General features: G+C 42.6%; 1 protein-coding gene across 2 annotated transcripts in view; it reads left to right on the top strand.

Annotated features, from left to right (window-relative positions):
* Positions 1 to 24,523, top strand: part of NDUFAF5 (NADH:ubiquinone oxidoreductase complex assembly factor 5) — a 78,314-nt gene that overhangs the window by 38,784 nt on the left and 15,007 nt on the right. For both annotated transcript variants that reach the window (XM_068232465.1, XM_068232464.1), the window contains exon 9: positions 21,199 to 21,282. In XM_068232465.1, the coding sequence (XP_068088566.1) occupies positions 21,199 to 21,282 (84 nt within the window). The remainder of the gene's footprint in view (positions 1 to 21,198; positions 21,283 to 24,523) is intronic.

The raw sequence follows: 24,523 nt of genomic DNA, 5'->3' as shown, positions 1-24,523 counted from the left end.
GTCAGAAAAGTCTATGTAGAGTAAAACAGTTTGTTAATGATTACTTCTATGCAATGCACATATATAGGAGTTCATTATCAGCATAGCACCAATAAAAAGCTAATAATATGGATGAAGGAGGACCCCTAGTGAGCCCCTCTGGCCCAAGGGCCACCTCTGCATTCCTATTGCTAGGCCACTGCTTCTCCCCCTTCTGCAGAGTAGTGCAGGGACAGTGTAATATTTACCTTCTCCAGCGATGTGTCGGGTCTGTTTAGTGTTTTCCAGAAGCCGCACACTCTATGCTGTTGTACCCAGTCACATGATTTGCAATCGGAGATAGAGTATGGCAGCACAGAGTGAACTTAGGAGATCTGAATTAGCACTGGTGCAAGTTAATATTACACTGCTCCTTTTGCTTCTCTGCAATGTGTGTACGGGGTGATAGGGAATGGAGTGTTAGGTGTGACAATCATCACTGACATGCCAGGGCATAATGGCAGCCTGTGACGGAGCCGAAGCAACATGTCAGGTACAAAGGTGCTCCTGCTGAGGCCCTCAGGTTTCCAAGCACCCTATTGACCTCAGGATGCAGACAGCAGTTAATGAAAAACACATTTTTTATGTGTTAAAAAAGTTTTTGACACATGCCTTTTGTGATTCTTGGAGGTAAGCTAATATATGTCATCTATTTCAAACTGTTTTTAGATATTTTGTTAATTTTTGGTGCCTCCTATCCTACCATTGTAACATAAGAGTCTTAATCCAGATTAATAACAGTTACTGGAGCCCTCCAGAGGTTTGTAGGTGTTATGTCAGTGTATAGCGGGATCATCAGAGTATGTACTGGATATGTACGCCACCAGTGAGTTGGGAGCAGGGTGAGCTGAATGACGGTGGCATAAAATACTATTCCCCTCTCTGAGAAGTAGCATCTCAGAGGGAAAAGTAATTTGAGGTCCGGAGCCCTGAATTACGCATGTGCGGGGGTTCTAGTGCTATAGTGAGGCCCAGGTCAGGCTGTATGAAAAATGCACTGAAAGCACCTGCTTCAGGATCATCGGGCTCTGTATATTTAACATTTCAAACCCAATATGCGCTTCAGGAAATAACAACAGATATTAGTGGTTCGCGTTTCTCAATGTCACTGTGTAAACATATATATACTGTATATTGAGGAAAAACGCGCACAATTGTCTCAAACCAGATAAGATCAGAAAAGTCTCACAATTCCAAGCACTGAGGGAATTTCCAGAGGGTCCTGTCAGACACTGTCCCAATGATCTTTATCCTTGGACAAACACTTCCACATGTAAGGGAGAAAAAAACACAAATATAGCGTAATCCTGCAAGTAAGCAGACTCCTCCTCAAAGAAAAAAACCGTCACCAGGATCCCTAAAGTGCCAGATACTAAAAAGACACCTCTAAACCAGTACCAGTGCCAGGACACCCCCCAAGTGCCCGCACTCACCGCACTGGCCTCCTAGATCTCCGGAGGTAGGATTGAAGGTATATGGGGTTTTTTTTCCAAAGGTATCTCAAATCCTTTATTGCAGCTTGCCCATCCAACTAAAACTTAACCTCCTTGCCGGTCTAAAAAATCCGGCAAGGAGGCAGCGCCGCACATTTTTTAAATTTTTTTTTTTTAAATCATGTAGCGAGCCAAGGGCTCGCTACATGATAGCCGCTAAGCGGCGGCATCCCCCCGCCCACTCCGATCGCCTTCGGCGATCAGAGTATGCAGGGAATCCCGTTGAGAACGGGATTTCCTGCAGGGCTTCCCCGGTCGCCATGGCGACGGGGCGGGATGACGTCACCGACGTCATGGACGTCGGGACGTCATAGGGAATCCCGATCCGCCCCTCAACGCTGCCTGGCACTGATTGGCCAGGCAGCGCAGGGCTCTGGGGCGGGGGGGAGCGACTCGGCGCGGCGGATTGCGGCGGATCGGCGGCGAGCGGCGGCGATCGGAAGTTACAAGCAGCTAGCAAAGTGCTAGCTGCTTGTAACAAAAAAAAAAAATTATGCAAATCGGCCCAGCGGGGCCTGAGATATCCTCCTGCGCAGGTTACCCCGAGCTGAGCTCGGGATAACCGGCAAGGAGGTTAAGGACAGCGGATATAGCGTAATATTGCCAATTTATTAAAAAGGTTAAAAACAGATTCACTCACAAGCCTTGCAGGGTAAACAGCGTGTATCAAAAGACAGTTAGGGTCCCCGGGAACCGCTCAGCTGCTTTAGCGTCAGATCCAAGCTTGCTCCGTCTCCCCGCCGGCACTACTTCCTGGTCCAGTCACGTGCATCAAAGCTCCGCCCTATGCATTTCGTCAATACGTTGACTCATCAGGGGCTGTTGATGCACGCGTGACTGGCTGAGTTATACCAAATAAGCTCCTCCCCTCCTATGCGCGCTGCCAAAACTAAAAAAAGGAGATTAAAAAAATATAAAAAGGGATTTTACATTGCGGAAACCCGTAGGATCCTCAGATCAAACCTCTGAGTGCCCCCTCACACAATAGTAGCCTAATCTAATACAGATACACATACTCCTATTCTACATCAATCCCCAATCCCCATACATATTTCAATAATGTTACTTACAATCTATCTACTTAATGCCTTATGAACAGGCTCATAGCACATAAACCTGTCCATAAATGTATCAAATATCCTAAAGCCTAACATTATCCGTTATTAACCCATTCAGGTTCCGTGGTTTTCACGAGAGAAATGTTCACCTCCCATTCATTAGCCTATAACTTTATCACTACTTATCACAATGAACTGATCTATATCTTGTTTTTTCCGCCACCAATTAGGCTTTCTTTGGGGGGTACATTTTGCTAAGAGCCACTTTACTGTAAACGCATTTTAACAGGAGGAATAAAAAAAAAATGGAAAAATTCATTATTTCTCAGTTTTCAGCCATTATAGTTTTAAAATAATACATGCCTCCATAATTAAAACTCACGTATTGTATATGCCCATATGTCCCGGTTATTACACCGTTAAAATTATGTCCCTATAACAATGTATGGCGACAATATTTTATTTGGAAATAAAGGTGCATTTTTTCCATTTTGCATCCATCACTATTAACAAGTTTAAAATAAAAAAAATATAGAAATATTTCATCTTTACATTGATATTTAAAAAGTTTAGACCCTTAGGTAAATATTTACATGTTTTTTTTTTTTTTATTGTAATGTTTTTTTTTATTTATAGTAAAAATTTTATTTGGGTAGTTTTGGGAGGGTGGGGGGTAAACAATAGATTTATAATGTAAATGTGTGTTGATTTTAATTAATTTTTATTTTCAGGTGTAGTATTACTTTTTGGCCACAAGATGGCGGCCATGAGTTTGTTTACATGACGTCACTCTAAGCGTAACACACGCTTAGAGTGGCGCATCAGGAAGTGAATGGCCAGAAAAAGCACAGCTTCCGTGAGAAGCTGTCGCTTTTTCAGCGGGGGAGAGGAATCAGTGATCGGACTTCATAGTCCGATACATTGATTCCCTGACTACCGAATCCGCGGCCGGGAGTGCGCGTACACGCACGTATTGATGTACATAAATATGCTCGTAAATTAAATATTAAAAAGTATTTCTTGCAAAAGGAGGGTCCAAATGGTAGAGCCAATAATGTGGGAGGGTCAACTAGATTCAGAACAGCCTCAACTTTTAACCCTCAAGATACTTCAAATAGAAATACGGTGGAAATCTTCAAGGATCGTGTTTTGATGGATCTCAGGAAGATTAGACCGAGACAAACTGAAAATCATCAAGAGATTGTAGACAAATTATTAAAAGAGAAAGATCTCGTAGTGAGATCAGCTGATAAGGGGGGTGGTACGGTGATTTTAACTAAGGAACAATATTTTAGAGAGTTGGATAGGTTAGTATATGATCCTAGTACCTATGAGAAACTGTCTGGGGATCCGACCATTAAATACAAGAGGGATCTATCCCTATTGTTGGATGAAGGTATGATGGCTGGCCTCTTGGGTAAACAGGAGTGTGACTATTTGGTCCCTTCTGCCCCCAGAGTACCAGTCATCTACCAGTTACCGAAGATCCACAAATCTATGATCGACCCCCCTGGTCGACCAATTTTGAGTGGTGTAGGTTCTTTAATACATAGGCTGGGACAGTATGTGGACCATTTTCTTCAGCCTTTGATCCCTGGACTACCTAGGGTCCTTAAAGACACTAAACATGTGTTGCAGGTCCTGGATGGCCTAGAGATTGAGGGGAATGTTATTCTTGCCACGGCAGATGTAAGCTCCTTATATACGAACATTCCCCATGAAGGGGGGGGTCGAAGCTGCGAGACACTTTCTCTCCTGTGGATCGGAACTCCCTACAGCACAAATTAATTTTTTAATGGAATTATTAGATTTTGCCCTTGCCAGGAATTATTTCTGGCATAAGGGGGACTTTTTTAGACAGGTATACGGATGCGCAATGGGGGCGGCCTTTGCTCCGTCCCTAGCTAATTTGTACATGGCCCTGTGGGAGGAGGAGGCCATTGCTTTGGGGGGTGATGGAATATTACTCTGGAAAAGGTATATTGATGACCTCCTCATCCTCTGGAAGGGGGATGAGGAGGGGTTCAATAGATTTATAGGGGATGTTAATGGACTGAGGTCTAATATTCAGGTGACTGCAGAGAGCAGTCAGGTAAGTATTAACTTCCTGGACTTGGTGATAGAGAGAGAAGGGACCAGGTTTGGGACCAAAAGTTACTTTAAGCCAACCGACCGGAATGGCTACATAGAGAACACAAGTTGTCACCACCCCAATTGGCTGAAGGGAGTTCCTAAGGGACAATTTATACGCATTAGGAGGAATTGCTCTAAAACTGAAGATTATATCCTCCAGTCTGAGGTTCTTAAACAGAGGTTTGGAGAAAAGGGTTACAATATGACATGGTTAGAGGGAATACAACAGGAGGTGGCCAATCTAGACAGAACACCCCTAATACATTCCTCAAAGGATAGAACCCAGGATGGATATGACCCTTTTGCTTTCTGTTCCAACTTCTCCACACAATTCAGACAGGTGGAAAGAGCTTTCCACAAACACTGGGGTATACTGCAGGGAGATGATGTTTTGGCGGGAGCAATACCTCCGAGACCATCTTTTGTCTATAGGAAGGTTTAGAACCTAAAAAATGCCCTAGCCCCCAGCTGTGTCGCACCCCCTAGACCAGCAGGTCTAACTGGTTGGCAGTCCGATGGGTTTTTTCCCTGCAGGTCCTGTAAGTGCTGTAGGGAGGCAAAGCCGGTCAAACAAAAGGAGATTGTGTCTACAGTAAATGGTAAAACTTTCAAAATACGTAATCACATTAATTGTTCTTCTACTTACATTGTGTACGTGATCTGGTGTGAGTGCGGCTTACAATATGTGGGCCGCACCACCAGATCGCTTAAGGAGCGTATTGGAGAACATATAAATAATATTAAAAAGGGATTTATGTTACATAGTGTATCCTTGCATTTTAAGGATAAACATGGATCCAACCCAACTAAAATGTTTTTCTGTGGAGTGGAAAAGTTGATACCATCATGGAGAGGATGTAATAAAGTGAGGGAGGTATCCAAGAAGGAAACCAGATGGATTCATGATTTAGAATCCGCAGCACCTAAAGGTCTTAATATAGACCTGGACATAAATTGTTTTATTAATAACGGATAATGTTAGGCTTTAGGATATTTGATACATTTATGGACAGGTTTATGTGCTATGAGCCTGTTCTTAAGGCATTAAGTAGATAGATTGTAAGTAACATTATTGAAATATGTATGGGGATTGGGGATTGATGTAGAATAGGAGTATGTGTATCTGTATTAGATTAGGCTACTATTGTGTGAGGGGGCGCTCAGAGGTTTGATCTGAGGATCCTACGGGTTTCCGCAATGTAAAATCCCTTTTTATATTTTTTTAATCTCCTTTTTTTAGTTTTGGCAGCGCGCATAGGAGGGGAGGAGCTTATTTGGTATAACTCAGCCAGTCACGCGTGCATCAACAGCCCCTGATGAGTCAACGTATTGACGAAATGCATAGGGCGGAGCTTTGATGCACGTGACTGGACCAGGAAGTAGTGCCGGCGGGGAGACGGAGCAAGCTTGGATCTGACGCTAAAGCAGCTGAGCGGTTCCTGGGGACTCTAACTGTCTTTTGATACACGCTGTTTACCCTGCAAGGCTTGTGAGTGAATCTGTTTTTAACCTTTTTAATAAATTGGCAATATTACGCTATATCCGCTGTCCTTAAGTTTTAGTTGGATGGGCAAGCTGCAATAAAGGATTTGAGATACCTTTGGAAAAAAAACCCCATATACCTTCAATCCTACCTCCGGAGATCTAGGAGGTGAGTGCGGGCACTTGGGGGGTGTCCTGGCACTGGTACTGGTTTAGAGGTGTCTTTTTAGTATCTGGCACTTTAGGGATCCTGGTGACGGTTTTTCTCTTTGAGGAGGAGTCTGCTTACTTGCAGGATTACGCTATATTTGTGTTTTTTTCTCCCTTACATGTGGAAGTGTTTGTCCAAGGATAAAGATCATTGGGACAGTGTCTGACAGGACCCTCTGGAAATTCCCTCAGTGCTTGGAATTGTGAGACTTTTCTGATCTTATCTGGTTTGAGACAATTGTGCGCGTTTTTCCTCAATATTCTGTATATTTAACCATTGGTTAAAGTCATTGGGAATCGATAAAAAAAAATAAAAATCAGCCAGATACTTACCTAAGGAGAGAGAGGGCAGGCTCTGTGTCCTATAGAGCCTCCCCTCTCCTCTCACGGTCCCCGTTCCAGTGCTGGCTCCCCGGTAGCAGTATCCGATCAATTTGGTCAAATGCTGCTCTCTCTCTCCTGCTGAATGAGGCTTTAGAAGTCTTCAGGAGCCCAAGGGTTCCCAAAGACTGGCCGCCCCATACTGCACACGTGCGAGTGCCCTCTCTCGCACACTCACGCTGGCGCAGTATGGAGCCACATGTCTTAGAAAGGACTCACGTCCCGAAGACTTCCGAAGCCTTCAGCAGCATGGGATTCAAACGGGAGCCAGAGCTTAACGGAGTGGACCGGGGGAGGAGCAGGAAGGCAGAGTCTATAGGACCAAGAGCCTTCCCTCTCCTTAGGTAAGTATCTGGCTGATTTTTTTTTCTAGCGATTCCCATTAACTTTAACTACTTAAAGACCGCCTAACGCCAATTGGCGTCAAGTCCTGGGGCTGCAGTTTCCCAGGGAACAGCCGCGCCCATGCGCGATCGTTCCCTGCTGCTCCGTGAATAGCTTGCTAGCCACCAATCGTGACTAGCAGGCTGCTTGTAAACGTAAGGGGATAGAAATCCCTTTGTTTACAAGCGTACAGCGCTGCCAGGGGCCGCAGCGCTGTACGAGATCGGCGATCCCCGGCCTCTGATTGGCCGGGGAGCGCCGTCCTCTCATAGGCTGATGCCTATGAGAGGCGGAACAGGACGGATCGCCGTCCTGTTCAAATTCTACTGCACGGAGGGGAGGAGGGAAGGGGAGGGAGGGGGACGGGGAGAGAGAGAGCCTCGCTGAGGCTGCATTAAAAAAAAAAATAAAAAAAATAAGCAAAGCCTGCAGCGATCGGACCCCTCCGGCGGCATGTCCCCTTAGGGACAAAAAAAAGGCGGCGAGTCCGACCGCTGGGCTCCCAAGCTGGGCTGTGCAGGAGGCTGAAAAGCCTGCACAGCCCAGTACTACAAATAACGGCCAGGTCTTTGGGGGGGGGGGGGGGTGTAGCACTGTGGGCGGCAAGTGGTTAAATTGTCTGCCTGGAGATTAAAGAAGGAAACAAAAAAATAGAGCGAAGATGGGGAAAAAGTATTTGAGGGTTAACCACCTTGAGGAAGCCAATAGGTGAGATCAAGTAAAGTAAAATAATATAGTGAAGGTAGAAAGAAGAAAAGGAAGATGGCAGTTAAGAGGATGCCAGGCTCATATTTTACATCTCAATCTTTTCATTTTATTGCACCAATATATCATACAGTGCTTTGCAGAGTACATAGAACTTGTCCTATCTCCGATGGAGCTCACAATCCAATGTCCCTGCTAGACAGGAGTCACTTTTTTTATCATGGTTTTAAAACGAGTTGCGGAAGTTTCTCTGATGTTGTTTTCAGAACAGTTGCTTACCTATTTAACAAATAAACAAATACAATTTCTGTGCTTTTTTTTTTTAATAATTAACCACCCCAATATTACCACATGGCCTGATTATTTATGTTCCCATCACATGACCATAGCTAGACAATGAGTTTCTTAGAAATCAGACAATGAAGAAGAAAGTTGCTTAGAATTATTAACCAGCTAAACTCTGCGCCCAACCTGGAGATCTCCCGAAGGCTAGATGGATATACAAACTCTTATGTGTACATAGCTATGCCGGTAGTATTTGTTAATCATCAAAACAATATATTACTGCTATAGATATAACACAGGAAAGTGGTGAAATAATGTCTGCAAAGAATGCCAGTTTTTTTTTTGTTAGAAAGCCAATTGTTTCCTGTATACCTGAAGGCACCTTCTATAACAGTGACTTAAAGAGAACCAGAGGTGGGTTTGAAGAATATTATCTGCATACAGAGGCTGGATCTGCCTATACAGCCCAGCCTCTGTTGCTATCCCAAACCACACTAAGGTCCCCCTGCACTCTGCAATCCCTCATAAATCACAGCCATGCTGCTGACAAACAGCTTGTCAGAGCTGGCTGTGTTTATCTCTATAGTGTCAGTCTGCTGCTCTCCCCGCCTCCTGCAGAACTCCGGTCCCCGCCTGCATCCCTTCCCTCCCTGCTGATTGGAGGGAAGGGACGGGGGCAGGGACCGGAGCTATGCAGGAGGCGGGGGAGCAGCTGAGACTGACAATACAGATGTAAACACAGCCTCACAGCACGGCTGTGATTTATGAGGGATTGCAGAGTGCAGGGGGACCTTAGTGGGGTTTAGGATAGCAACAGAGGCTGGGCTGTATAGGCAGATCCAGCCTCTGTATGCAGATAACATTCTTTAAACACACCTCGGGTTCTCTTTAAAATGAACCTGAGGTGAGAGGACTATGGAGGCTGCCATATTTATTTCCTTTTAACCTCCTTGCCGGTCTAATTCCCGCCGGCAAGGAGGCAGCGCAGAACTTTCTTTTTATTTATTTATTTTTTAAATCATGTAGCGGGTAGCGGCGGCGATCGTGTACTACACGCAGCTAGCAAAGTGCTAGCTGCGTGTAGGAGAAAAAAATTATGCAAATCGCCCCAGCGGGCCCTGATAAATCCTCCTTCGCAGGTTACCCCGAGCTGAGCTCGGTATAACCGGCAATGAGCTTAAGCAATACCAGTTGCCTAGCTTCCTGCTGATCCTCTGCATCTAATACTTTTAACCATAGACCCTGAACAAGCATGCAGCATATCAGGTGTTTCTGACATAATTGTCAGAACTGACAGCTGCATGCTTGTTTCTGGTGTAATTAAGAAACTACTGCAGCCAAATAGATCAGCAGGGCTGCCAGGCAACTAGTATTGTTTAAGAGGAAATAAATATGGCAGCCACCATATCACTTTCACCTTGGGTTCACTTTAAAGACCCTCAAGATTGTTGTCAGAAGCTTACTTCTGCATGCTTGTTCAGGGTCTATAGCTACAAATATTAGAGGCAGAGGATCAGCGGGACAGCCAGGCAATGTATATTGTTTGGCATACATCAAAGGTCAGCGCAGGTTTAGAAAGTCATTGTATGTAGGGAATGGTAAATTCTTCACCACAATATATCAAATGCTCAGAGGTAGGTATCCGCCAAACATCAAAACTAGAAAAGGCTTACCAGCTCCCAACAACCCACATTATAAGGTTGTGAAATGGCTCATGTCACAGATAACGTCCAGGGAACATCAGACGTCGTGAAGATCCAGTGGACATCCGTGTGGAGGTAAAGTTTCAGGAATTTATATAGGAAAACAAAAACGGCAATATCTAAGCGTAACCCGTTTATTTAGATAAAATTTCTTTAAAAGGCAGTAGACATAAAAACAATAACTCACATACGGGGCCCATAAACGGGGAACCCCAGAAGATTAGCGCGCATGTAATGGTCAATCGAAGATCAATAGACAATGGTGCCGCCTGTTACCTTCCCGACCGGTTTCGCAGTCTTGCGTCATCAGGGGAGAAAAGGCGAACAGGCGGCAGGCACCAAATTTATAGCTTTTAGTCTGGGAAAAGAAGGTGGGGTGAAAGAAAACTTCCTCAGAAGGGCATCACTAATCAAAGTAGGAAAGAGTCACCCAAATGTGTAAATAAAGTGAAAAACAGAACAATATGTAAATAGCATATTAATAGCAAATAATGGTGTAAAAAAAAAATATAATGATATCAATAGTAAAAACAAGATTACAAACAAAAAACACCTAGACTTTTGAAAATCAATAGGCAGCTTGATTACTCTAGTCTGCACAGGAAGCAGAGCAAGGGAGGGGAAAAAAAAAAAAAAAAAAGGAATATTGGAACATACACTTCCTCTCTACACACAATAAGGAAGTGTCTATTGGGACATACAGGCACCCCTGCATATCAGCAGAAGAGGCATAGAGAACACACAAAAAAAGATTCATTTCCACACAGTGGTAAAATAGTGCAATGGTCAAGGGCTCAGACTACGACACAGGAGACCCGGGTTCAACTCCCGGCTCCTCCAGCCCAAAAAAACACACCCATCAAGCAAGGGACTCTTGAAGACAAGGGGAGAGTCACATGGGGCACAAAAAGAGCCCCCAATTTTAAGGGGGGGGGGGAGTAAAAAAATATAAAGTAAAAGCGCAAAAAGCGCTATGTGCTAACTAATATTGATTTATATTAAAAAAAAAAAAAAATTGACATTCTAAACCTCATAAACAAAGTGTGTATGAGGTATAGATGTGACTAGAGCTACGCATGTCACAAAGAGTGAAAATTGCAAATACAATGAAATGCGACATAAACATCGCAAAGGGAAAACATGTGTTTCTATCTGGAAAGCTCTAGGGAGCAAGCTAGTGACAACAAGGCAAGTAGGATGAAGTAAAGAGTACATGTGATAATGAGAATGGTGTAAAATAACCCACATATTAAATAGCCAGGGTGACTCGAGAGATTAAAATTATGTATATAATAAATTTAGCATAAAAATCTGTACGTAGCGATGATTCGACCAGTACATGAGCACCATTACAGATAATAACAATAGATACATAGAATAAAAATTAAAAAATAAAAATAAAAAGTTGTTAAGAATCATTAATAAAACAATTAACGTCTAATTCAATATTCAACCCTGCAGGGCATGATGTGCGAAGTTTAAAAATCCATTCCGTTTCAAGTCTGGAGACCTCCCTCTCTAGGTTTTGACCTCTCCAATTAATCCGAATACCGTCAATGACGCAGTATTTCAAAAGTGCAGGATTTCTGTCGTGTTGTGCTGCAAAGTGTTTGGAGACGGAATGTCCCTGAAAACCTTTACCAATCAGATATATATGTTCCCCTAATCTTTCTTTAAAAGGTCTGGTAGTTCTACCAACATATTTTAACCCGCAAGGGCATTCCAGTAAATAAACTACAAAGGTGCTATCGCAAGTAAAAAGACGCTTGATCTGAAATGTAGGGGAATAGGGGTCCCCACCTAAAAAGGAGGAAATTTTTCTTGGCATATCTTTGCATGCTTTACATCCCTTACATTTCCCACACCTGTAAAAACCTTTTAATGGCACTATACCAGAGGCTGTCCTAGAAGGTGGGTCAATATAGCTATGTACAAGTCGGTCCAGCAGGTTTGGAGCTCTCCGAAAGATGACCCCAGGATTGTCCGCAAGCATAGGACCAATCACTGGGTCACCTCTCAGGAGATGCCAATGCCTGGAGAGAAGCTTTTTAATTTCTTTATGCTGTATATTGTACTGAGTGAGAAAGTGAAACCCTCCACTCCTGGTAGGATCTGATGGTCGAACTTTACGCAAGAAAGACCGGTCAGTTTGACCAATCTGGTCTCTGACGGTCTCCAATGCATTCTTCTTATACCCTTTGGCCTCAAATCTAGAAATCAACAAATCACTCTGAATAACATAATCAGATGGTGAAGAACAGTTTCTATGTATTCTAGTAAACTGGCCTCTAGGTACCCCCTTCAACCATGGAGCATAGTGACAGCTGGTGGTGGGAATAAAGCTGTTCCTATCCGTATCTTTAAAGAAAGTTTTTGTAATAAACTTATTGGAATCAAATTGAATATGTAAATCAAGAAAATGTATCTCATGTGAACTACAGACACAGTTAAAAACCAGGTGATCAGTATTATTATTAATATGGTTGATAAACAACTGTAATGAATCTTGATCTCCGTTCCAAATAACCACCACGTCATCAATATATCTCTTATATAATAAAAGTTGTGGGAATAGTGTTTTATCAATAAAAGACTCCTCCCAGATGGCCAAAAATAGGTTCGCAAGGCTGGGTGCAAATTTAGCACCCATAGCCACACCCACCTTTTGTAAAAAGTATCGGCCATCAAACCAAAAATAGTTCCGGGACATAGCAAAATTTAAACATTCAATGATAAAATCAATTTGTGCAAGGTTAAGTTGCTGGTTTTTTACTAGACACAATCGAACTGCCTGGGCTCCAGCCTCCTGTTCAATAACAGTATATAAAGAGGAGATATCAGCAGCCATAAGAATGCAGGGACCCTCACAGGATATGGACCCAAGCAGCTCTATTAAATGTCCAGAGTCTCTCAAATAGGATGGAATATTAGGAACCAATGGTTGTAGAAAGTGATCTACAAATTCCTCCAATCGTGAGGTAATGGAATTTATCCCGCTTACAATGGGTCTACCCGGGGGGTGTAGTGGGTCCTTATGCAGTTTAGGAAGATAATAAATCACTGGAGTTCTGACATAAGAGGGAACGAGATGCTCTGCCTCTAATTTGTTCAGAAATCCATCTGACTCCCCTCTCAGGACCAACTCAGCAAGTTCGTCGTGAAAACGACTTCCGGGATCCCCACGAAGGGGGAGGTAGGTGGTTTGGTCACTTAGTAGTCTTTCCATCTCAGCTTTATAATTCACCCTATTCAGTAATACAATCCTGCCCCCCTTATCCGCGGGTTTAATAACCAAATCTTTCTCTTCCAGCAGTGCAGTCATAGCATTCTGTGTTTCCACATTACCTCTAGGTTTCTTTACCTTCAGGGCATAAATATCCTTCAGCAATGATTTTTTAAAAGCCTCTATAGAATGATTATTAGAGATGAGGGGGTTAAACGTAGAGGCATTTCGAAGGCCACTGTTAAGAAGGTTCCTCTCCAAGCTAATATCAACAGTACTGGTAGTTGGAGCAGTTTTACTCAAAAAAAATTTTTTTACATTAAGTCTCCGTATAAATTTATGAGCATCAATGAAGAGCTCAAACTTGTTAAGTGGTTTTGGAGGAGTAAATTTCAGGCCCTTATCCAACAACTTAATTTCAGATCTCGTGAGTATATGTGAGCTCAAATTAAATAAGCCCTCTCCTACATCTCTGGTCGTTTTTTGTTTCTTAAGTTGTACCCGCCGTCCACCCCTATTGCCCCTTCTGTTTGATTTCCTACCTCCTTCTCCCTTGTGGCTGTTTTTGGATCCATAAAAGGGTTAAGAGGTTCCTCCTCAGAAATCTCCAGTTCAGAATCCGAGAGGTCCGAAAAGATTTCAAATCTATTGTGTATAGGAAGAGGCCTATTCTCGGGTAGAACAGGTGGAGCTTTAAATGGTTTTGGTATCCATTGTTTCATTGGTTTTAGTCTTCTAGGTTTTGGGTAAGGTCCAAAATAATTTGGTCTGAAGTCCCGCGGGTAGTAGTCTAGTGGGCGGTCCGTATAGTCGTTTAAATGGTCATGTCTCGGATTTACCGGATCCACATGAGGCCTTCCTGGGGGCTGATAAGGCCCTGGAGGGGTTCTAGTATGCGGATATTCAGGTCTTTGCGGATGGTCATAATGTCTGGGTGGTGGCATATCATTCCTTGGTCGATAGGGAGGTCCATTGGGACTTGGATGGTAGTTGGAGTTTTGTCTAGGTGGAAGTCCATTAGGGCTTGGGTAATAGTTACGGTTTTGTCTGGGTGGATCAGCACCTCGATCTGGAAATGGTCTAGGTGGATATCTAGGGGGGTATCTAGGTTGAAACTTTGGATGCGGTTTTTGTGGAATGGATGTGTTTGAATTTATGGATTGCAGAGAATACGATTTAGATAACATATTCTCTGAAAGAGTTTCTCCTATAGCTGAAGATAATGTAGAAGGCCAGTTTAAAGAGTTGAGCCATTTTTGTGAGAAAAAATTATCTCTTTGGTGGGAGATTGTCACACTAGAAAGATATAATAAAGATGGTCTGGCCCCTAGGAGGCTTAGATGGGACTTTGTTCCCAACGAACAAGAGAGAATCACTATCTCCGATGATAAATTTATTAACTTTTTTAAAAAAATTAGTAAGGAGCTGATGGAAATTTTAATAGAGGGTAAAAAGAAACGCCTTAATATGTTCAATAAGGATATAGATCAAATACAGACCAAATTAAATCCCTTTAAGGAATCAGCAGAATATGAGGCTCTTTCTAATGACTTACAAGGGTACCTACGTAAAATGGACAATGACATTAAAAATAAAAAACAAAAGAAATACCAAAGAGACAGTACGGATTATAAAAAGGGACTAGTATTTTAATGGCAGGTGAAGGACGTAAAGGAGCCTAAACCACCAACCAAACCAGTAGAGAATAAGAATACCCCTCAACCTGACCCCAGACCAAGACCTCTTCCACAAAAACCGCATCCAAAGTTTCAACCTAGATACCCCCCTAGATATCCACCTAGACCATTTCCAGATCGAGGTGCTGATCCACCCAGACAAAACCGTAACTATTACCCAAGCCCTAATGGACTTCCACCTAGACAAAACTCCAACTACCATCCAAGTCCCAATGGACCTCCCTATCGACCAAGGAATGATATGCCACCACCCAGACATTATGACCATCCGCAAAGACCTGAATATCCGCATACTAGAACCCCTCCAGGGCCTTATCAGCCCCCAGGAAGGCCTCATGTGGATCCGGTAAATCCGAGACATGACCATTTAAACGACTATACGGACCGCCCACTAGACTACTACCCGCGGGACTTCAGACCAAATTATTTTGGACCTTACCCAAAACCTAGAAGACTAAAACCAATGAAACAATGGATACCAAAACCATTTAAAGCTCCACCTGTTCTACCCGAGAATAGGCCTCTTCCTATACACAATAGATTTGAAATCTTTTCGGACCTCTCGGATTCTGAACTGGAGATTTCTGAGGAGGAACCTCTTACCCCTTTTATGGATCCAAAAACAGCCACAAGGGAGAAGGAGGTAGGAAATCAAACAGAAGGGGCAATAGGGGTGGACGGCGGGTACAACTTAAGAAACAAAAAACGACCAGAGATGTAGGAGAGGGCTTATTTAATTTGAGCTCACATATACTCACGAGATCTGAAATTAAGTTGTTGGATAAGGGCCTGAAATTTACTCCTCCAAAACCACTGAACAAGTTTGAGCTCTTCATTGATGCTCATAAATTTATACGGAGACTTAATGTAAAAAAAATGTTTTTGAGTAAAACTGCTCCAACTACCAGTACTGTTGATATTAGCTTGGAGAGGAACCTTCTTAACAGTGGCCTTCGAAATGCCTCTACGTTTAACCCCCTCATCTCTAATAATCATTCTATAGAGGCTTTTAAAAAATCATTGCTGAAGGATATTTATGCCCTGAAGGTAAAGAAACCTAGAGGTAATGTGGAAACACAGAATGCTATGACTGCACTGCTGGAAGAGAAAGATTTGGTTATTAAACCCGCGGATAAGGGGGGCGGGATTGTATTACTGAATAGGGTGAATTATAAAGCTGAGATGGAAAGACTACTAAGTGACCAAACCACCTACCTCCCCCTTCGTGGGGATCCCGGAAGTCGTTTTCACGACGAACTTGCTGAGTTGGTCCTGAGAGGGGAGTCAGATGGATTTCTGAACAAATTAGAGGCAGAGCATCTCGTTCCCTCTTATGTCTGAACTCCAGTGATTTATTATCTTCCTAAACTGCATAAGGACCCACTACACCCCCCGGGTAGACCCATTGTAAGCGGGATAAATTCCATTACCTCACGATTGGAGGAATTTGTAGATCACTTTCTACAACCATTGGTTCCTAATATTCCATCCTATTTGAGAGACTCTGGACATTTAATAGAGCTGCTTGGGTCCATATCCTGTGAGGATCCCTGCATTCTTATGGCTGCTGATATCTCCTCTTTATATACTGTTATTGAACAGGAGGCTGGAGCCCAGGCAGTTCGATTGTGTCTAGTAAAAAACCAGCAACTTAACCTTGCACAAATTGATTTTATCATTGAATGTTTAAATTTTGCTATGTCCCGGAACTATTTTTGGTTTGATGGCCGATACTTTTTACAAAAGGTGGGTGTGGCTATGGGTGCTAAATTTGCACCCAGCCTTGCGAACCTATTTTTGGCCATCTGGGAGGAGTCTTTTATTGATAAAACCCTATTCCCACAACTTTTATTATATAAGAGATATATTGATGACGTGGTGGTTATTTGGAACGGAGATCAAGATTCATTACAGTTGTTTATCAACCATATTAATAATAATACTGATCACCTGGTTTTTAACTGTGTCTGTAGTTCACATGAGATACATTTTCTTGATTTACATATTCAATTTGATTCCAATAAGTTTATTACAAAAACTTTCTTTAAAGATACGGATAGGAACAGCTTTATTCCCACCACCAGCTGTCACTATGCTCCATGGTTGAAGGGGGTACCTAGAGGCCAGTTTACTAGAATACATAGAAACTGTTCTTCACCATCTGATTATGTTATTCAGAGTGATTTGTTGATTTCTAGATTTGAGGCCAAAGGGTATAAGAAGAATGCATTGGAGACCGTCAGAGACCAGATTGGTCAAACTGACCGGTCTTTCTTGCGTAAAGTTCGACCATCAGATCCTACCAGGAGTGGAGGGTTTCACTTTCTCACTCAGTACAATATACAGCATAAAGAAATTAAAAAGCTTCTCTCCAGGCATTGGCATCTCCTGAGAGGTGACCTAGTGATTGGTCCTATGCTTGCGGACAATCCTGGGGTCATCTTTCGGAGAGCTCCAAACCTGCGGGACCGACTTGTACATAGCTATATTGACCCACCTTCTAGGACAGCCTCTGGTATAGTGCCATTAAAAGGTTTTTACAGGTGTAGGAAATGTAAGGGATGTAAAGCATGCAAAGATATGCCAAGAAAAATTTCCTCCTTTTTAGGTGGGGACCCCTATTCCCCTACATTTCAGATCAAGCGTCTTTTTACTTGCGATAGCACCTTTGTAGTTTATTTACTGGAATGCCCTTGCGGGTTAAAATATGTTGGTAGAACTACCAGACCTTTTAAAGAAAGATTAGGGGAACATATATATCTGATTGGTAAAGGTTTTCAGGGACATTCCGTCTCCAAACACTTTGCAGCACAACACGACAGAAATCCTGCACTTTTGAAATACTGCGTCATTGACGGTATTCGGATTAATTGGAGAGGTCAAAACCTAGAGAGGGAGGTCTCCAGACTTGAAACGGAATGGATTTTTAAACTTCGCACATCATGCCCTGCAGGGTTGAATATTGAATTAGACGTTAATTGTTTTATTAATGATTCTTAACAACTTTTTATTTTTATTTTTTAATTTTTTATTCTATGTATCTATTGTTATTATCTGTAATGGTGCTCATGTACTGGTCGAATCATCGCTACGTACAGATTTTTATGCTAAATTTATTATATACATAATTTTAATCTCCCGAGTCACCCTGGCTATTTAATATGTGGGTTATTTTACACCATTCTCATTATCACATGTACTCTTTACTTCATCCTACTTGCCGTGTTGTCACTAGCTTGCTCCCTAGAGCTATCCAGATAGAAACACATGTTTTCCCTTTGCGATGTTTATGTCGCATTTCATTGTATTTGCAATTTTCACTCTTTGTGACGTGCGTAGCTCTAGTCACATCTATACCTCATACACACTTTGTTTATGAGGTTTAGAATGTCAAAATTTTTTATTTTTTATTTTTAATATAAATCAATATTAGTTAGCACATAGCGCTTTTTGCGCTTTTACTTTATATTTTTTTATTCCCCCCCCCCTTAAAATTGGGGGCTCTTTTTGTGCCCCATGTGACTCTCCCCTTGTCTTCAAGAGTCCCTTGCTTGATGGGTGTGTTTTTTTGGGCTGGAGGAGCCGGGAGTTAACCCCGGGTCTCCTGTGTCGTAGTCTGAGCCCTTGACCATTGCACTATTTTACCACTGTGTGGAAATGAATCTTTTTTTGTGTGTTCTCTATGCCTCTTCTGCTGATATGCAGGGGTGCCTGTATGTCCCAATAGACACTTCCTTATTGTGTGTAGAGAGGAAGTGTATGTTCCAATATTCCTTTTTTTTTTTTTTTTTTTTTTTTTTTTCTTTCCCTCCCTTGCTCTGCTTCCTGTGCAGACTAGAGTAATCAAGCTGCCTATTGATTTTCAAAAGTCTAGGTGTTTTTTGTTTGTAATCTTGTTTTTACTATTGATATCATTATATTTTTTTACACCATTATTTGCTATTAATATGCTATTTACATATTGTTCTGTTTTTCACTTTATTTACACATTTGGGTGACTCTTTCCTACTTTGATTAGTGATGCCCTTCTGAGGAAGTTTTCTTTCACCCCACCTTCTTTTCCCAGACTAAAAGCTATAAATTTGGTGCCTGCCGCCTGTTCGCCTTTTCTCCCCTGATGACGCAAGACTGCGAAACCGGTCGGGAAGGTAACAGGCGGCACCATTGTCTATTGATCTTCGATTGACCATTACATGCGCGCTAATCTTCTGGGGTTCCCTGTTTATGGGCCCCGTATGTGAGTTATCGTTTTTATGTCTACTGCCTTTTAAAGAAATTTTATCTAAATAAACGGGTTACGCTTAGATATTGCCGTTTTTGTTTTCCTATATAAATTCCTGAAACTTTACCTCCACACGGATGTCCACTGGATCTTCACGACGTCTGATGTTCCCTGGACGTTATCTGTGACATGAGCCATTTCACAACCTTATAATGTGGGTTGTTGGGAGCTGGTAAGCCTTTTCTAGTTTTGATGTTTGGCGGATACCTACCTCTGAGCATTTGATATATTGTGGTGAAGAATTTACCATTCCCTACATACAATGACTTTCTAAACCTGCGCTGACCTTTGATGTATGCCTGACTTCTGAACTTTTGGACATTGTTCTTCTCAGCGGCGGTTCCATTGTTCCTTGGCGCCGATATATTTGCTACTATATAATGTATATTGTTTAACTGCTTCCGTATGGCGAAAATTGAAATCTACGTCCTGCAGGTGGCTGCGCAGCTCGGACAGGTCGTAGATTTCAACTAGCCCACCGCACGCTACAGCCGATCTCGCCACTCTGCACCCACCGCAGTTCACTCGCCCTGCCGGCTATATGACGCCAGAGCTCTGTGAGCCGGTCAGGAGCCACTTTCACCCATTGGCTCATTATCACATTTGCTCACATTGATGGACAGGGTCAGGGGCCAATGAAAGTGCCTACTGACCGGCGCACAGAGCTTTTCCGTCCTAGCAACGGCAGTGGGAGAGAGGCGGGTATGTGCAGTGGTTCGTCGGGAGGTGCCATTTTTTGGTACCAGCAGTCTCTGGTCCTTAAGGGGCCAGATACTGCTGGTACGCAAGGAATTAAAAGGGAACCTAAACCGAGAGGGATATGGATTCGTCCTTTTAAAATAATACCAGTTGCCTGACTGTCCTGCTGATCCTGTGTCTCTAATACTTTTAGCCCCAGCCCCTCAACAAGCATGCAGATCAGGTGCTCTGACTGAAGTCAGACTGGATTAGCTGCATGATTGTTTCAGGTGTGTAATTCAGTCACTACTTAAGCCAAAGAGATCAGCTGGGCTGACGAGCAACTGTATTGTTTAAAAGGAAACATCCATAGCCCTCTCAGTTAAAGAGACTCTGTAACAAAATGTTCATCCTTATTTCTTCTATCCTATAAGTTCCTATACCTGTTCTAATGTGGTCTGTCTTACTGCAGCCTTTCCTAGTTGCACAGTGGCTGTATTATCTCTATTATATAATCTTTTCTTCTTTCCTCTGACGGCTTTGTTGGGCTCAGGGGCGAATGTGCTGCTCTGCTTGTGATAGGATAGAAGCTATACACACCCTCTCCACGCCCCCTGCAGGCTCTGTGTGAGTCACAGACTGAGCTCCTATCAGCCTATTACAAGCTGGTTAGCAGCCATGTCTTTTGTTTGTAAACACTGCCTAAAACCGGCAATTACAAGCCAGGATTGTAGCAGGGAGTGGCAGAAACAGCACAGAGGGGCCCAGGAGAACATAATGAATATTTTATTGTAAGAATTAGTACAGATTCTCTTTAAGGTTCCCTTTAAATATCAGCCTCCATATTCCTCTCACTTAAGGTTCCCTTTAAAGAGAATCTGTCAAAATAAAAACATCCCCTGGGGGATACATACCTCGGGAGAGGGAAGCCTCTGGATCCTAATAAGGCTTTTCCCGTCCTCCTCTGTCCCTCGTTTCCAACACTGGCAGTCCACGAACCCTGGAGAGCTAAATATTTACCAGCTGCGATCCAGCGCAGGCGCAGTAGCAGCATTCTGATCGGGCTCAGGCAGAAATAGCCGAGCCTGATCAGGTCTGCTCTATTGTGCAGGCTTCCACCTCCCAAGGTAAGTATCCCCCAGAGGGGGATATTTTCCTTTACAGATCCTGTTTTAAGTGGACTGAAACCTTCCAAAGTGTCTAATGTTACAAGAGCAAAGTCCCCAGCATTGGTAACTAACTAGGCTCGATGTGTCACGCCTGTCATGCATATTCTGTGCAATCAATAACTTCATTGATTAAATGTCAAGATTATTCAATTTGGTTGTAACATTTATGGCCACATTTAGCGTTACTATGAAGTATTACCGGTATCTTAATTTGCCACTTACACCATTAATGCTGCAAAATGGTATAAATCTGTGGCCAAATGATGTTAATTGTGCTGTAACTGTGTGCTTCTTCAGGTATGGGAGAGAGTAACTGTGCCTGGAACAGAAGAGGTTTGCTGTACAGGGATTCTATGATAGCAGCTGCAGCCATTTACCAAGGTAATGTGATTCCTGTTACACGTCTCTATGATTTTGAGATTTTCTGTTGGAATACTGAGAAATTTGCAGCAACAAAATGAGAACTTCTAAGAAACTCTGATGATTTGGTAAAAGTTCCTGGAAAATGGCAGAAGCAACTACAGGTAGTCCTCCGTTAACGAACGAGATAGGGACTGTCGGCTCGTTCTTAACCTGAATCCATCCTTAAGTCGGGACGCCACCTTTGCCCCTGTTTTTAATGCAGAGTAAGCGCAGCGGAAGGCAGATAGCTGCGCGGCCCGTCCTCTCTCTCCGTCCACTGTCCCCCCCCCCCCCCCCGGCAGCTTCTCATGCGTCGCATAATGACGCATCAGGAGGCTCGGCCACTGGGGGGGGCCTTTCCCTGATTGCGTCATTATGCGACGCATAAGAAGCCGCCAGGGAACAGTGGACGGAGAGAAAGAACGGGCCGCGCAGCATGCTGGGGCTTTCTACCGCCGTGGAACAGGTAAGATGTCCTCTATCTGCCTTCCACTGCGCCTGCTCTGCTTTAAAAACGGCAGCAGAAGAGGTAGTCCCCGGTTGCGTGACGTCATCTCGGCGGGCATTCGTATCAGCGGGTCATTTGTAAACCGGGACTACCTGTAGTCATTAAAGGGAACCTGAGAAAATAAACTGATGAGATGAACAATTGTATCTATTGTTCTAATCCTAAACAGGACTTCTCTGGAATCCTACAGGCTTATTTTGTATTTAATAGTTAAACTCTACCCTTTAAAGTTTTTTTAACCAGAGCCGGATCATCCACAAAGCAATTCTAGGCAGTTTCCTAGGGCCTGGAGAAAGTCTAGGGGCCTGGTGGATGCTAGCCCCACCAAATTTTACTAAAAAAAGCCAGGTGACCATCAGTGGTGGGCAAAAACTGCTATCTTGTCCTAGTGCACCATTCCATCTTAATCCTTTTCTGGTTTTGACTGTCGTAGATAGAAGAGTAAACTCTTTTGATGGTATTCAGCCCCTGTACAGAGAAATCTTGAACTGCTGAACTTGTTATCTGTTCCCTAAACTTAAAGGGAATCTGAAGTGAAAATAAACGTATGATGTACAGTAATGATTTGTATAAAAGAAAGGATATAATGACTTGTATGAAAAAAAGCTAAAAAATAGAACATTAGTAGCACAGATATGAGTTTAATATTGTTTCCAGTACAGGAAGAGTTAAGTAACTTCAGTTGTTATCGATGCAAAAGAATTTCTCTGAGCTCTCCAACTAATTTTGTCAGAGAGCAAGGCTATTTTCAGAAGCACTTATCTCAACCTGTCTCTCACTGTTTAAGGCTTATCTACAAGGAAGTTCAAAGGATCATTAGCTCTGCTCTGTTTCATCATTTAAAATACAAAATTTGTAAACTGCAAAATATTAGAGAATGATGCAGTGTTATAGAAAAACAGCTATATAACTGAAAATAAAAATATGAGACGCTTTTCTTTGCTACTAGTGTTCTATTTCTTAGCTGTACTACACATACAATTCATTATATCATAAGTTTTGAGGTTGTTTTGTTTCATTGTCACTTTAAAGACACTGAACTGTAGTGAAAATAATATAATGAATACAACTGCTTATTTTTTACAATATTCATTTTTAGATCATTTAGTGTTTGCCCGTTGTAAAATCTTTCCTCTCCCTGATTTCCATTCTGAAATGTATCACTGGTGATGACCTCTTTAGTTCTGCCAGGTGATCTGTACGGAATGTTCGTTACTGAGAGTTCTGTTTAGAGAGGGAGATTTTGCTTCCTTGACACATCACAGTTCGGGATGGGTTTATCACAATATCAGCCATAATGATCCCCCTGAAGATCTATTTGAGAAAAAGTAAAGATTTCTCATGAGAAAGGGGGTATTAGCTACTGATCAGAATGAAGTTCAATCTTTGGTTTCCTTAAATTTGGTTAAAGTGTTTTTTTACAGCCACACAGCATTTTACAACCCTTGATTAGTTACCAGGCAGAGTTACTCTACACCAGGGGTGCCCAATGGGTAGATCGTGATGTACCGGTAGATCTCAAAGGACTTTTAGATAGATCTAACACCACCCGCCTGAGTGATATACATCTTGTACTCTGCAGTGTAAAAGATTATGATTTTGCAAGGAGGGGAGTCATATATTTAGAACCATTATATGCTACTGCTGACAACAAGTTTGCCGGACAGTAAAGGTCCGTACACATGCCGGACTGCAGGCAACAACGGGTCTGTCGTCACCTCCCACTGGGTGGGTTTTCAGCAGACAGTCCGGCATGTGTACAGTCTGTCGGCGGACTGATCCGGCTGTCTCTGAGCGATCCGCCGGGCGGATCGCTCAGAAACAGCCGTATCAGTCTGCAGACAGACTGTACACACGCCGGACTGTCGCTGGAACGCCCACCCAGCGGGAGGTGACGACGGACCCGTCGTTGCCTGCAGTCCGGCGTGTGTACGGACCTTAAGCATGATATTTTAAGCATGATATGGTCTATTTGGTCAAACAGTGTACTGTTTGGCTTACTGAGGTGGATTCTAAGATATGCATCTAATTGACTGGCGGCTTATGATATTCACTGAAAGACTGCCGCTGTGCATGTGCTGCAGTTGTGGTTTGCATCTGTAGGTAGATTCTACCTGATAGATCATTTTCAATTCATCATTTTTAACCACTTCATATCCAGACCTTGTTTGCCACTTATGGACCAGAGCAGTTTTGACAGTTTAGCTATGTCCTTATTTAATCAGAAATAACTATCCCTACTTATGACACAGAAATGAAATATGTATTGTTTTTTTCAAGACAAACTAGGCTTTCATTGTATGCCATGTTTTCCCTCGAACAATTTTGTTTTCTATGAATTTTAATGGGAAAAAAATAGAAAACAACACATTATTTCTCAGTTTTACCAATTCCAGTTTAAAAATAAAAAGTGCTACTGTAGATAAAAAAACACACATTTTGTTTGGCTATTCTTACCGCTTATCACAAAGCTTAAATTATGTTCATGTCACGATTTATGGTGAAGATATTTGATTCTGAAATAATGCTACAGAGTGTATTTTTCACTATGAACTGAGAAAATAAAAGTATTTTAATGGTAAAAATCAATCTCATTAACTCAGGAAACGTATATTCCCGTTCACCTATTAGTGCTGCATCAGATAGTGCCAGAAATGTGCACAGGAGCAAGCCCAATCCTGCACAGCACTGCTTCTGCTACAAGACGTATAT

The sequence above is a fragment of the Hyperolius riggenbachi genome, chromosome 4, assembly GCF_040937935.1.
Source record: "Hyperolius riggenbachi isolate aHypRig1 chromosome 4, aHypRig1.pri, whole genome shotgun sequence".
In the NCBI taxonomy this organism is placed as follows: domain Eukaryota; kingdom Metazoa; phylum Chordata; class Amphibia; order Anura; family Hyperoliidae; genus Hyperolius; species Hyperolius riggenbachi.
Note: the sequence above shows the minus strand (reverse complement) of the source record. Positions and strands in the feature narration are given on the sequence as shown.